A 13075-nucleotide genomic window follows, 5' to 3' on the forward strand; every position below is an offset into this window, starting at 1 on the left:
CCTCTCATTCACTATCATCATGATCATATCCAGCTGCAGTTCATTCAGTTTCGGTTTCTGCAGAACTCCGATTCCGCCGTCGGTCACGGCAAGCAGTGCTTGAACCTCCAAGCTGCCGAGATCACGCGACAAAGCATGGAGTCCCGACTCCGAAGTTGTCCGAGTTAACTGGTGCGCGGCTAAATCTTTCCAAATTAACAACCATTCCACACCATTGAAGTATACATAGCTTTGCCGGGACTGCGCCACGAGTCCAAGTTAACCGAATTTCCGAGTTAACGAGATCCGGATAAACGAGGTTTTACCGTATCCCAACGGCAGACACAGTATAGTGAACAACAAACCTATGCCCGTGCCAAAAGGTAAATAAGTGCGCACAATTTTTAAAGTCGAAAATGACACAGATGTATTTAAGGGTTCCAATTTGTGAGCACATAGTGTTTTTGAACGAGTCCAAACGCATGGTACACAAGCATTTCACATCCCCCCACTCGAACGTGGCTCAAAATGGAATCCCCAGGCCCCTTGGGTAGGCACATACACGAAAAATCCTAATGACATTAGTATCGTTTGACGCTTAGGCCGCGTACTTTCAAACGTTTCAGAGCTGACGAAGTCACTGTACTGGCAGTTCCTGCAGACACCAGTGCCACAGTACTTCCCAGCGACACCCCAGCTGCAAGATGCGACTTCCACCGTACCTTAGGCGTGTTAGCCGAGGCGAGGTCTTCCTCCTCGGGCCAGGAGGTGGACGGGAACATCTCCATGGATAGCAAGTTGAAGTCTTGGCTGCCTCCCGAAGACGAGGGGCTCAGGTGGAAGAAGGCGGCCGCTGCGCCGCCACCCGCAGCGGACACGGACGGGGGCCCGGTGGTCACTACCACGCCACCGCTGGTGCTCCCGCTACCGCTGGGGGCCGGGCCCGACGACGAGGAGGCGGGTGCCCCGTTGACTGGCGTCGGACCCCTGCTCAACTCATCCGGGGACGGGGCCTCGCTGTCCCTGGATCAGATAGTGCAATAGTTTAATTTGGGGTTTCTAATGCGAAAAAGAATCACGCTTTGATTAACACAGAGATCACAGTGGGGGCTACAGGTTAACCCCGATCACCTGGGCTTGTTTAGATCACGGTAGTCGAGAGTTTTTGCATTTCGCTCCCGTCAAAATGCAACTGCCGCCGCCGGGATTGCAGCCACAGCCTCACGCTGCTGCAGCGCGACAGCACAGACACTGCACGACCCTGGCAGGTCCCAATTCGAATGATGCACAGAAACTAGGTGCTGAATAACACATCCAAAGCCAGAATGCGCTCAAGAACACGTATGGCTAGGCCAGCTAGTTACAGGGAACATGGATCGCGGGAAGGAAGTCTAGAAGAATAAAAACGGACTGGAATGCACATGGCAGTCTAGTCATGACCGGCAAGTTACTGAAACATGCACAATCATCGCATTTTACTGGTGTTAACATACGAGGCAGGAACATGAGGAAAGGTCAAAGAGATGCTTGGGATGATGCTAAGGGCAGAACAGAATGCAAAGTAATGAAAAATAACAGCCGTAAAAGTGACAAAAAGCCGTAGTACATGCACAAGTACCCAAAAAATTGGTCGGCGTCAGTTATCACTGTGCCTCAATTAGTACTCAATTGGTCACTGACAGCAAACTGATTTTTCCTTCTTATTCTTTGTCTGATTAGTCGTTTTATAATTCAAAACTAAAAAACAAGAAGCAAAACTCTCTTATCCTTTCACTGGCTTTAGTGCCTTTGGTTTCATTTCAGGTGAATGTCTTGGTATCACAATGTGATAAAGTATGCAATGATCACATACCTCTGATGGACATTTTACACGTAAGAATCAGCTCCAGCGACAGCTTCTTCCGAACTAACTCCTGACATTAGGAAATTGACGACTGGTGGACACTTCCATCTTTTCAGGAAGCGAATTCGGAAAGGAAATCAATAACAGAATGCACCAATCCAACACAGACCAAAGATGTGTAAAAGTGGTCCACTTACCGGATGATGGAGTGGGTGGCCATGAGGAACTCTGGCTCGCTCGTGACCTGGTTGTAGTTGAAGCGCTTGCTTTTCGTCTGCACTAGCAGAGACTTGTCGGGCGTCACCTGGAGCCGGTAGATGGCGCTCGTATGCTGACCCTGCTGGAGAGCTGCAAGGGACAGCGTCGCCGGCACGTCAGAAACGGTTCGCATCGAAGAAATAACGAGACTACGAACACAATCGCAATGGCATTGATGCGGAGGGAGTGCAAGACTTCTTCGAAGGAACATGCGGCCCCACTCACTTTGCCCGCTGATTTTCCTAAACACGTTTGTGTTGCACGCACATGCAGCCCAACCTTGGAAGTCAAACGTAGAAGCCACGTGGGTCTATGTCATGTGTCACTTCCGGCAAGAAAAACTTTTCCCCTCAGATTCAGCACAGGAAGCTCCTCTTTCTGCTAGGTTCTCACGAAGCTTCCGCAGACATTCAAAACAAAATTTTGAACGCAGGCTCCTTCATACCTGGGCTATTGCAAACTATGCTTTTTGCTTGGTACAAAACTTCCATTACAGTAGTGCCTCTGAGAAGTGTCCAATACGAGAATAGAATACAGTAGACTTTCATTAAACAGAGCCTGAAGGGACCAGCAATGCAGGTTCCATTTAGTGAGAGATGAACAGGGGCGCAGAATTCAAGTACGGAACCAATCATAACAGAAGCAGTTGTTCCAATTAAGCAGCGATAACGTTTAAGAGATTTCCGTTTATGGAGAGGCTACTGTAATCTACCCACAGCAGGGTACAAAGGAAAGAAGATGAGGAGGTAGAAGGTTGAAGAGGAATAATATGGCAGAATAGCCATCAACTCAGGTTTGTCTTTGATAAGTATTTAATGGCGGAAGAAAGAAGCGACGACACTCACTCTCTTTAAGATGTTGATCCAACTTGTGGAGGTCCCTAGAATCGCAGAGCTCCTGGATCACACGTCCCACGAGGGACTTGTTGAGGTACTGGCTATACGTTGATGACACACCACTGTTGGAAAGAGAACACATGCACACGCAATATAGCACTCCATAGCGTACTTCAATCTTACAACTTGATCAAACTCTCTTGGTATTGTAATCCCAACATTATAAGGAAAGCCAGTTGTACTTCTTTTCTTTCTTTTCCCATACCAGTTGCCCATAGTTGATAGTATAGTCGAACCCGTTTATAACAAACTCGAAAGTGCCGCGAAAACTGGTCGTTATATCAGTAGTTCGTTGTAAATGAACTCACCCTCAAAAGCATGCATTAAGCGATCAAGCCGCTTTTTTATTTCTGGGCATTTTTATTGAAAAGTTCTAACAACTCCTCCGGTGAGAAATTAGGCCTTTTCGCGCTGTGAAGCGAGGACCGCTGCGTGCACGAGTGAATTAAACCGCCTTTGCAGTGAACAGACACCATTTCGCTGAACCGTGGTACCACTACATGGAGCCGATCATCCCTGGCTAGTTGCGTGCAGCGCGTCGCCTACTCTGCTCATGCCATTATTACCAGGCCGCTCGCATTTGTATGCGCATTTGTGCGCTCTTTTTGCCCGCTTCACTTCAGACCATGCACAGGTGCGGCGAGCGGCCTGTTCGTTCAGCGTGGCGAAGACAAGCATTTTGCAAGCAATGCGCACTCTACGTCTCCGCGGTGCTCTGACGGCCCTGCACGACAGGCGCGGCACGCTTGGGTAGCTGCCTAATAAAACACGCAGCGTACGCTCGCTGTAAGTGCATCAACGTTTCTTGGTGCCCGTGTCGCTCAACACCAGCGAGCTAGTTTCATTTACGTGAAGCGACACGCACTTTATCTCGCACGGCGCGGCGAACTTTCGAACGGCAATGGCATCACGCGCTTGTACTGCTTGTACCGCCGTCACTCCGAACAGTTTACGCCACACGTGCAGCCGAGCCGATAGCTGCAGATGACTGCGATAAGGTCGTCAGCGATAAATCATAATGGCACATTCATCGCCGGCTGCCACATTGCCTTCGCTCTCTTCTGATGCTTATCCGTGAAGGAATCGCCTCAATCACGCGGAAGTCGTAATCACTGATCGGCCGGTCTCTGCCGTTACCGAAAAGATGAAAGACATTTTGCGGCACATTGTGACGTCGACGCAGTGAACATTTAAGCGCCGAAAAGTAATCGCGGTCATCGCTTATTGCATTTCATGGCTTCTTGCGCTCCAAGGCACAGGTTCATCGTAGGCGGTCGTAGCTGCAGAGAACGGCGCCAGGAAAGGTTGCCGTGCGAAAGCTGACTGCAAGGCTTCATGCTGCCTACTACTTCTTTCTTTCTTTATTTCTTTCTTTTTTTTATTTCCCACTGCCATTCTGCCACTGAAGAAACGACTGGAAAGCAAGCAACCTCGCTCGTAGCGTCCGAAAGCAGCGCGTGCGGTGCTCGCTGATCTCAGGTATCTTCGTCACGAGTAAACTGGACCGCGGCACGCGCGAGCGCGCACCTCTCATGCTGTAGAAGGCCTACTTTAACTTTTTTTCACTTCGTATACGCCATATTTTTACCGAGACCGTGTCTGAAGTGTTCGTTGTAAAAGTAGGAGGCTTTGAAAAATGTTCACTATATGTGGACGCAATTTCAATGGGTAGCATAAGAAAATCGTAAGTGCACTGAAATATGGTCGTTATAACCGATAGATCGTTATATCTGGGATCGTTATAAGTGGGTTCGACTGTATGTGTAACTGGATGGCAACAATATATTCCCTCTTGGTGGCCTTGCGTGGAGGAATCTGAACATCCAGAGCAATACTGAAGAGCTTTTGAGATACCACACCCCCGAACCTTCCCATATGAGAATGTAGTCTCGATTAAAGTTTTGGGTAAAAACAGCTTTCCACTTTTTTTTTTTGTATGTATAAAAGGAATGCCAGCCTGATACGGAGCAGTAGGCATATATTATAAGTACAGGGCACTGGCATACAAGGTGGAGTGCAAAATGAAACTTGCTGTGGCCCTGCTAAAAGTAAAAATAAGCCCTCTTCTCTTAAGAGATATTTTTCGGAGCGACTCATACACTGCACTGCTGCAGCGAGTAGTGTATTCCCTTTTCTCCCACCAGTGGTGCGATATGAGGTCTCTATTCAAAACAGAATGCGTTCGGTTGCCACATCACAAAGTGGGTGGTCCACAAAATTTTCTAGAATAGGACAGAGATGGCAACCAGTACGCAGGCAGTGAACTGCCTGGAAGTTGTTCTCTGCTAGGGGCAATATATTAGAAAATTTTTTCACGTTCCAATGGGCAAAAAGTTCATATGAAAAAAAAATGTATTTATTCTTTTCAAGATTAAGCACATTCTCGAATAGTAGTACTCCCGAGTACTACAAGCAATTACTAATGTCCGTTTTTCTGCGTGGTTGCTAGGTGGTGTCACGCACAGTGCATGCAAAGCTGGGCTTGTCGCGAGCGCTCGAACAGAACACCTCTCATCACAATTCGCTCCTAGCAGACGGTGCGCTCGGCTTCAAAATGATTGAGTGTGCAGAATGTTGCCGGTGTTGTCCTCCTGAAGTCACCATAAACGCAGCCGTGCACCCCACATGCTGACGACCAGTGGCATGAAACCAAACTGAATTCTTCTTCCGAAAAAACATCCGTGACCGTGCCCCACAAACAAAAGCTGACAACAAGTTAGCTACAAGGAAATACCACCTCTGCCAGCCTCCCGATTCCCCAGTCTTATCACGTATCCAACAAATGCAAGATCAACAGCATTTCATTGGACAGTTTTAGTTTAGGGTTAGCGTGATAGCGGGGGCGGGGGGGTAAATGGGGAAAGTGTCAGCGCACCGCAAACGTTCGTTGCAGAAAGCATTTTTCCCAAATATTAGAGTTACTGTACAGTGCAGACCACTTATAACGTAACCGCATAAAGTGCAGGACCGGTTATAGTGCGGTCTTTTTCGACTCCCGTTTACCCTCCCATAGAATCGCATGTATACGCATACCGCTTATTGTGCAGTCCCCCAAGATGAAATACCGTTTATAATGCGGTGGCGGGAAAATATTTCTGAGAAACGCGGTAACGAGTGCGGTTCTCAAAGGAGGTACGCCGCTGGGGAGGGAGCGACGAGGTCGTTGCGAAGGGCGACGGCACGCACAAATTTACCACCACCACCCAGTGAACGAACGAGGGGCGGAGGAAGGAAAAAGACCGCGGCAGCGCTGTGCGGGCTCGCCAAGTGGGGAAGGGTGGTGGTTGCCTAGGCGACGGATACAGTGTACCGACGGAGTAGCCTTTGCACCGGCGGCGGCAAGGCTCCGCGGCCGCTTGCCGGCAGCGCGTTCCGCGTGGAACGTACGATCGCGTCCTCATCAAGTGCGCTTTAAAGTAAGTTTCCTGTCGGGAAAAGCGTCGTCGTTATCACACTTGCTAAAGGTATCGCGTTTGCTACCTCGTCCGCAAATTGAAAAGTTTTGCAGCTTCATGACGCGAGCTTTCGCCTTTTCTGCCAGTACGCGGACTTAAACGAGCTTGGCGGGCTTTTGTCGCCGTTGATCTCCCGGCCGCGAACACAAACTTCGTATCACGCGCGCTGTTCTTGGGTTAGTGTTTGAGTGCGATCTTTTCGACGTCCGATCTTCATGTTGTCTTAGACAAACTTCCCGCGACAACATGCTGAACCGCAGGCTAGGCCTAATCAGCGTTGGTTGCTTTTCGGTAGCGGTCGCGGGCGATAAAAGTTGCGGTTTGGTGCGGAATCAACGAAACTTTTTGCGATGGCTGCACTTGAAGGGAAGGGAATCATATCGTTAATGCAAACGAGGGCATGGTTGGCACATGCAACTCTCGAATGGTGGTTCCGGATTCGATTGCAATGTCTTGGACATCGCGTGCGCGCCCGTGAAATCGAACGATCGGTACCGCTCAGCACGTGAAATTTCGGTCGCGATTCTGGTTTCTGTGTAATGCGCCTACCTCGAGGTGGCCTGAAACGTAGTCGGCGAATTTCCGCGATGGCACTTTGTTTTGTTTGCTTTTTTCCCCCGTGTTCATTTCGTTGGCAATGCGGGTCTTGGCGGTTAATTTTTGAACATTCGGAGATTTAAGTGGTTGTAAGCGCCCCATATCGCATATGTCGATTATCGGACACGCGAGGCTACATGCTCAACACGTTTTGCGCAAGTGCAGCCTTTGAAGAAGTTTGTTTTGGTTATAGTGCGGTACCGCTTATAGTGCGGATATTCGCGACTCCGGCGACTTACGTTATAAGCGGTCTATACTGTATATGCTACCGTCAGGTAGCAGAATTGTACATAGGTCTGGCTAACCACAGCTACGCGGCGAAGCTGCACTTCATTTTTGCAGGCAACATGATTACCGTGTCACCGATCGCAGGGCCGTACCTAGGAATTTTCTTCAGGGGGTGTTTGTGTGTAGAGCGGCTAATTTTGGCAACTGGTGGTCGCTGTGAAGGCGTGCAAGTACGTTAGTGTCATCCGAAAAGTCTAGCGTGAAAAATTTCGGGGTGTGTCAGAACTAGACCTGTGCTCCGATCCCAAAACCACCGGTGGCGGCGCGGGGTTCAGTGGATCGGCTGCGGCGAGGCGCAGGGAGAGGGGGGAAGATAGATTCTAGAGTTGGTGGGGAGACAAATTATGAAAAAAAAAATCTGTTTCATCGAAAGGGCGAATCAATGAATGTGATAAGAACACGTTGTAATGTTACATGAATGAGGGCTAGGAGCTAACTCTTTTTGATCTGATCTCGCGTAACTCTACCAAACGCTGGTGTATGGCAATACAGCCGCCCCCGGGAGAGAAGCAGTTTTCGTGCAGTTTATCGTATCAGTGGTCCGAGCGCTAAGCTGTGAGATCGCAGTGTTCACAGCGCGTAGAAGGTATACGAGCCATCCGCTGGGGGATGTCTGCCGAAATAGCGCGCGTGCCAGCGCTCGCGACCGCGCCCTTATAGTCAAAGTTCACAGTTGCTGCTCGAGTTATGCAGTCCCCATCCCCAGACATCCCTTCCTGCTCATACGCCCAGCAAATTGACGGGTGGGGCGTTTCCTTCTGCTTGAGGGGTAATCGACGGCAGTCCTCGCACGCGGGTTGATGTTATTCTGTGCGACGGAGATGGCCAGCTTGTTTCACCTCTGCTTTAGCCATGTTCCTTGCCAACGCTCGCGAGCTTTTACTCGCGGGTAGAACATACAATGCGCGTAGCGATGTTATCGATGTAGAGTTTATACGAAACATGACGGCGACGATGAAAATTTGTCCTGAGTGTCCATACAATTGATAATGCAATAAAAAAGTCGGCTCGAGCACCCACCCCATGTACGAATTTTTTCATCGCAAGCGTCCATCTTTCCTTTCCGGCCGTTTCTTGGATGCTGTCATAATGTAAATGATGGCAGACCAAGAACACCGGCAAAACGCATTGGCCGACTTGTCGAGAGATCGGTGGCCGAGCGAAAACATAATAATTGTTGCGGTTTAACGTCCCAAAAGCACGATATGATTATGAGAGTTACCGTAGTGAAGGGCGCCGGAAATTTCGACCAGCTATGGTTCTTAATGTGCACATGGGCCTCAAGAATTTTCGCCTCCATTGAAAATGCGGCCACCGCGGCTGGGATTCGAACCTGCAACCTGCGGGTCAGCAGTAGAGAACCATAACCACTAGACCACCGTGGCGGGCGCCGAGCGAAAACACGCGTTGCTCAAACCGAAGGGGGGACGCTTCGAAGGGGGTGATCCCAGAAGAGATAGCAGAGGCCCCCATGAAGAAAGCAAAAAAAATGTGGGCAGCTTGCACTGGTGGTGAAACGCTGGGCTAACAGCGGAGCTTGTGGCCAACCTAGATGATTAGGAAGGCCTTCATTAGTGTGGTCTAAATTAGCAAGGTCCTCTCTGTTCCGGTCTGTTTCTTTCTCTTCCATTCTGTGCTTTTGTTTTTTTCAGAAGGCACACGCACTGAAGAAACGCCTACATCGCACATCCATCGTGTACACCTAAATGGGTGTGCTGGCCACAGGCCTTATTAACGCGATAGCATTAAAGAGCTCGTTTCGCAGAAATTCCAGTGTTGACGGCGTTTTTGGTTGGGAGCGAAATATCAGCGTTGTCCGGCAGCGAAAATTCGAGTGGGAACGGGTATTCGAACCTGCGACCCCTCGCTCCGTGGCGCGATGTGTTAGCCGCTTGGCCACCACGCATACATCCTCTAGCATATCAACAGCGAGCTTTTTATATACACCATTTATGGTGCATTCAGACGACGGACCATATCCGGATTTGTCATAGACGCAGACGGCAAATCCGCGGAAAATCCGCCAGCAGGCGCATCCACACAACGGACGGTGTGCTAGTGGACGACAGTGTCAGAGTGCCGGATTACTCTCGACCGCAGATTCTGTGATGGCTGCCAGCAGACCTGTTCAAGAATATTCGACAACATGGAGTCTGACAGAAAACGACGCTACATCCTAGTACACTGCAACGACACTCGCTTCGTCAAGCACTGATGAGGACTGTAATTTGTTTCGCTGAAAATGGCGTTGCTGGCGGAAAGGCCGTACGGGAAGACAAACCTGCAGTACAGAGTGCTGCTGAAGACTGACCTCGCTGCTGTCGCGCGTGGGGCCCCGCATACGAAGGGAAGATACAGTGATGTGCCCATCTATACTGGCAGTCTTTTTCTTTTGTGGACAGCAGGTAGTGACCGTGCACATTGCACTAATGCACATCGTGTTCCCATCTCTTGGTTTGCATCTCGGTGTTGAAACGCGGGCCATATTTTGAGTATCGCGCCACTTTCCCTGCCATAGAATCCCGCATGTGCAACGATTAAAGCGGCAACTTAACCACTGTTGTCCAGCCCACCAATCAGCACGCATTGAGACTGATAGATGTGGCAAAGGTGATCGTCTTAGAATACTGCCCCAGAAATAAACTGAATCACGCGCCAGCAAGCGACGAGGACAGCCGCACGGCTCGAGCAGACAAAGTGTGCTGCTTGCCAGACACTGCAGGTTTGCCCGCTAAAGCTGCAGTGTTCTGCCGTCAGAATCCCCATGTGAAAAACGGGCTGGGATAATCCGTCCGCGAGCCGCGCTGACAAGACGCGGTTGAGGAGAATCGCTGATGTGAGGTCACGTGACATGCCACCCGCCCTTCCAAATCCGCATTCGGTCTGTCGTCGGAATGCACCATTAAGCTGCATTCAGACGATGGACTGAATCTAGCTGCTGAGCGGAGCATAAAAACGCCAAAGTACTCTAGTATCTTAAGAGATAGTCCTGTGTATCTGTACTTCTGAATCAAGATATAGCTGAAAAATGTATTTGTAGCTCAGTAGTGGAACAATTTTATGATGTATCGGTTACATCACAATACTCTGCAGGACACGGGTATCTCGTTAATTGTACTTTTTTGTCGGAAATGAGTTCACGTGTTTCCAGGAGGGAAAGGAAGATTTTTCTCGCGCTAAGCCAAGCAAAGGCACACCGCTGCCCGCCGACAGAGTGAGGGCAGAGAAGGGTTCTCCACACACGAGAGCGGAAGAGCGCTCTTACGTGAAACCCACGTGAGATTGGCAGTGTTTCCGTACCTGGATATCACCATGCTGCAGGACTTTCCAGCTGTGAGGGCGATATTCATTCGTTATAAATGAACTTGTGCTTTTCTTGTTTGCGAGCCTCGTGTAGAGGCTGAATCGACACTGTCCAGAAGACAGCATATATGAGAAGCTACTGTTGTTTAAGTGCACTTAACATGATCTTCTCAGCAAGACAGATCTTGCGTGTAAAATAAATGTACGCTCCATCCTAATTCACTGGCATTCGTTAAGTGATTCGAGCGATATGCTTAACTTGCATGTTTCAATGCAGTGCAACATAATTCACAATATTATGCTGGACTTAATAAATGTCTTTGCGGAGCATTAACATCTCAAATAAAAAAAGCTATTAAAGTATCTGTATTCCAGAACACATTTTTTCGTCTTTTTGCAAATGTATCTCAGAAGTATCCCGCTACGTCAAAAGACAAATGTATCTCTGTATCTGTATTTCAGGCTTCCAGCACATGTATTTCAATATCTGTATTATGGAATACTTTTCTGAGTATCTCTGCCCAGCCCTGGGTCACCACCACAACTAGTCGACCTGGTGAACAGAGAGGCCACACTAATCCTCACAGACGGTGCGGGCACGGTCGCTAAATGAAAAATAGGTGTGGCCTGCCGAATTGCGCAAGGTCAAGGGGAAAATGTGACAAACGGACTTTCAAGATGTGATTGTGGGAGCGCTGCCCATCGGTGAACCATATACAGTCGAACCCACATATAACGATCCCACATATAACGATCTATCGGTTATAACGACCATATTTGGGTGCACTTACGATTTTCCTATGCTAACCATTGAAGCTGCGTCCAGATATAGAGAACATTTTTCAAAGCCTCCTACTTTTACAACGAACACTTCAGACACGGTCGCGGTAAAAATATGGTGCATAAGAAGCGAAAAAAAGTTAAAATATGCCTTCTAAAGTGTGACCGGGGCGCGCGCTCGCGCGTGCCCCGCTCCAGTTTACTCGCGGCTAAGATACGCAGATCGGCGAGCACCGCACGCAGATTTCGGACGCTGCAAGCGAGGTCGCTCACTTTTCAGGCGTTTCTTTAGTGGTAGAATGGCAGTGGGGAAAAAAAATAGTAGGCATCATGAAGCCTTGCGGTCAGCTTTCGCACAGTAACCTTTCCTGACGCCGTTCTCTGCAGCTACGACCGCCTGCGATGAACCAAACAATGCCTTGGAACGCAAGAAGGCATAAATGCAATTGAAATGATAACCGCGATAACTTTCCATCGCAAAAAGGTTCAGTGCGTCCCTAAACTCGTCGACGCCACAATGTGCCGCGAAAAGTCGTCCGTCTTTCCGGTAACGGCAGAGACCGGTCGATCGGTGATAACGATTTCCGCGCGATTGCGGCGATGCCTTCGCGGATAAGCATCAGAAAAGAGCGAAGGCGAGGTGGCGGCCGTCGATGAACGTGCCATTATGCCTTATAGCCGACAACCTTATCACAGTCATCTGTAGATATCTGCTCGGCTCCGCGTGTGGCGTACTACGCCGTACACTGCGGATTGACGGCGGTACGAGCGCGCCATGCTTAGCCATGCTGCCGTTCGCAAGTTCGCCGCCGCCGCGTCGTGCGAGACCGCTTTAAAGTGCACGTCGCTTTGTAGAAACGAAATTAGCTCGGTGTTGTTGAGCGGCGTGGACACCGAGAAACGTCGATGCACTGACAGCGAGCGTATACTGCGTGTTTGACTAGGTGACAACTCAAGTGCGCCGCGCATCGTCGTGCACGGCCGCGAGAGCATCGCGGAGACGTAGAGTGCGCGTTGCTTGGAAAATACTTGTTTTCGCCGCGTTGAACGAAGAGGCTAGTCGCCACACCCGTGCACGGTCCGGAGTGAAGCAAGCACGAAGAACGTACAAACGCGCGCATACGGCATACAGCAAGCGGCCCGGCAGTGACTCCGCGACCCGAGTAGGCGACGCGCTGCACGCAACTAGCCAGGGATGATCGGCTCCACGTCGCGGTACCGCGCTTCGGTGAAACGGTGTGGGCTCATTGCAAAGGCGGTTAATTCACTCGTGAGCACGCAGCGGGCGTCGCTTCATGACACGACAAGGCTTAGCTTGTCACCGAAGGGGTTGTTAGCACTTCAACAAAAGTGCACAAAAAAAAAACGGCTTGGCCGCTAAGCGCACGTTTTTAAGGGCGAGTCCATATACAACGAACTACTGATATAACGACCACTTTTCGCGACACTTTCGAGTTCGTTATAAACGGGTTCGACTGTATACAGTAATACCTCGTTAACTCGAAGTAGTAAAAACCAGAAAAAATTTCGAGATAAGCAGATTTTCGAGATAAGCAAAGTTGGGCAAATTCCATTGAGAAGTTCAGTTCTATCTACTGACCGTTATCCCTACGTTATCCCTACTTTAAACGTTATCCCTACTGACCAGTTTCTTAACAGGAGCGCCAAACTGGCTT

General features: G+C 49.5%; 1 protein-coding gene across 1 annotated transcript in view; it reads right to left on the reverse strand.

The window, feature by feature from the left end:
* The window catches only part of LOC119383790 (nuclear receptor coactivator 1-like), a 111985-nt gene that overhangs the window by 61733 nt on the left and 37177 nt on the right, over positions 1-13075 (reverse strand). The window contains 3 exon segments of the mRNA XM_037652092.2: positions 702-1002; positions 2020-2170; positions 2926-3038. Of these exon segments, the coding sequence (XP_037508020.1) occupies positions 702-1002; positions 2020-2170; positions 2926-3038 (565 nt within the window).

The sequence above is a fragment of the Rhipicephalus sanguineus genome, chromosome 2 (genome assembly GCF_013339695.2).
Source record: "Rhipicephalus sanguineus isolate Rsan-2018 chromosome 2, BIME_Rsan_1.4, whole genome shotgun sequence".
NCBI lineage: Eukaryota > Metazoa > Arthropoda > Arachnida > Ixodida > Ixodidae > Rhipicephalus > Rhipicephalus sanguineus.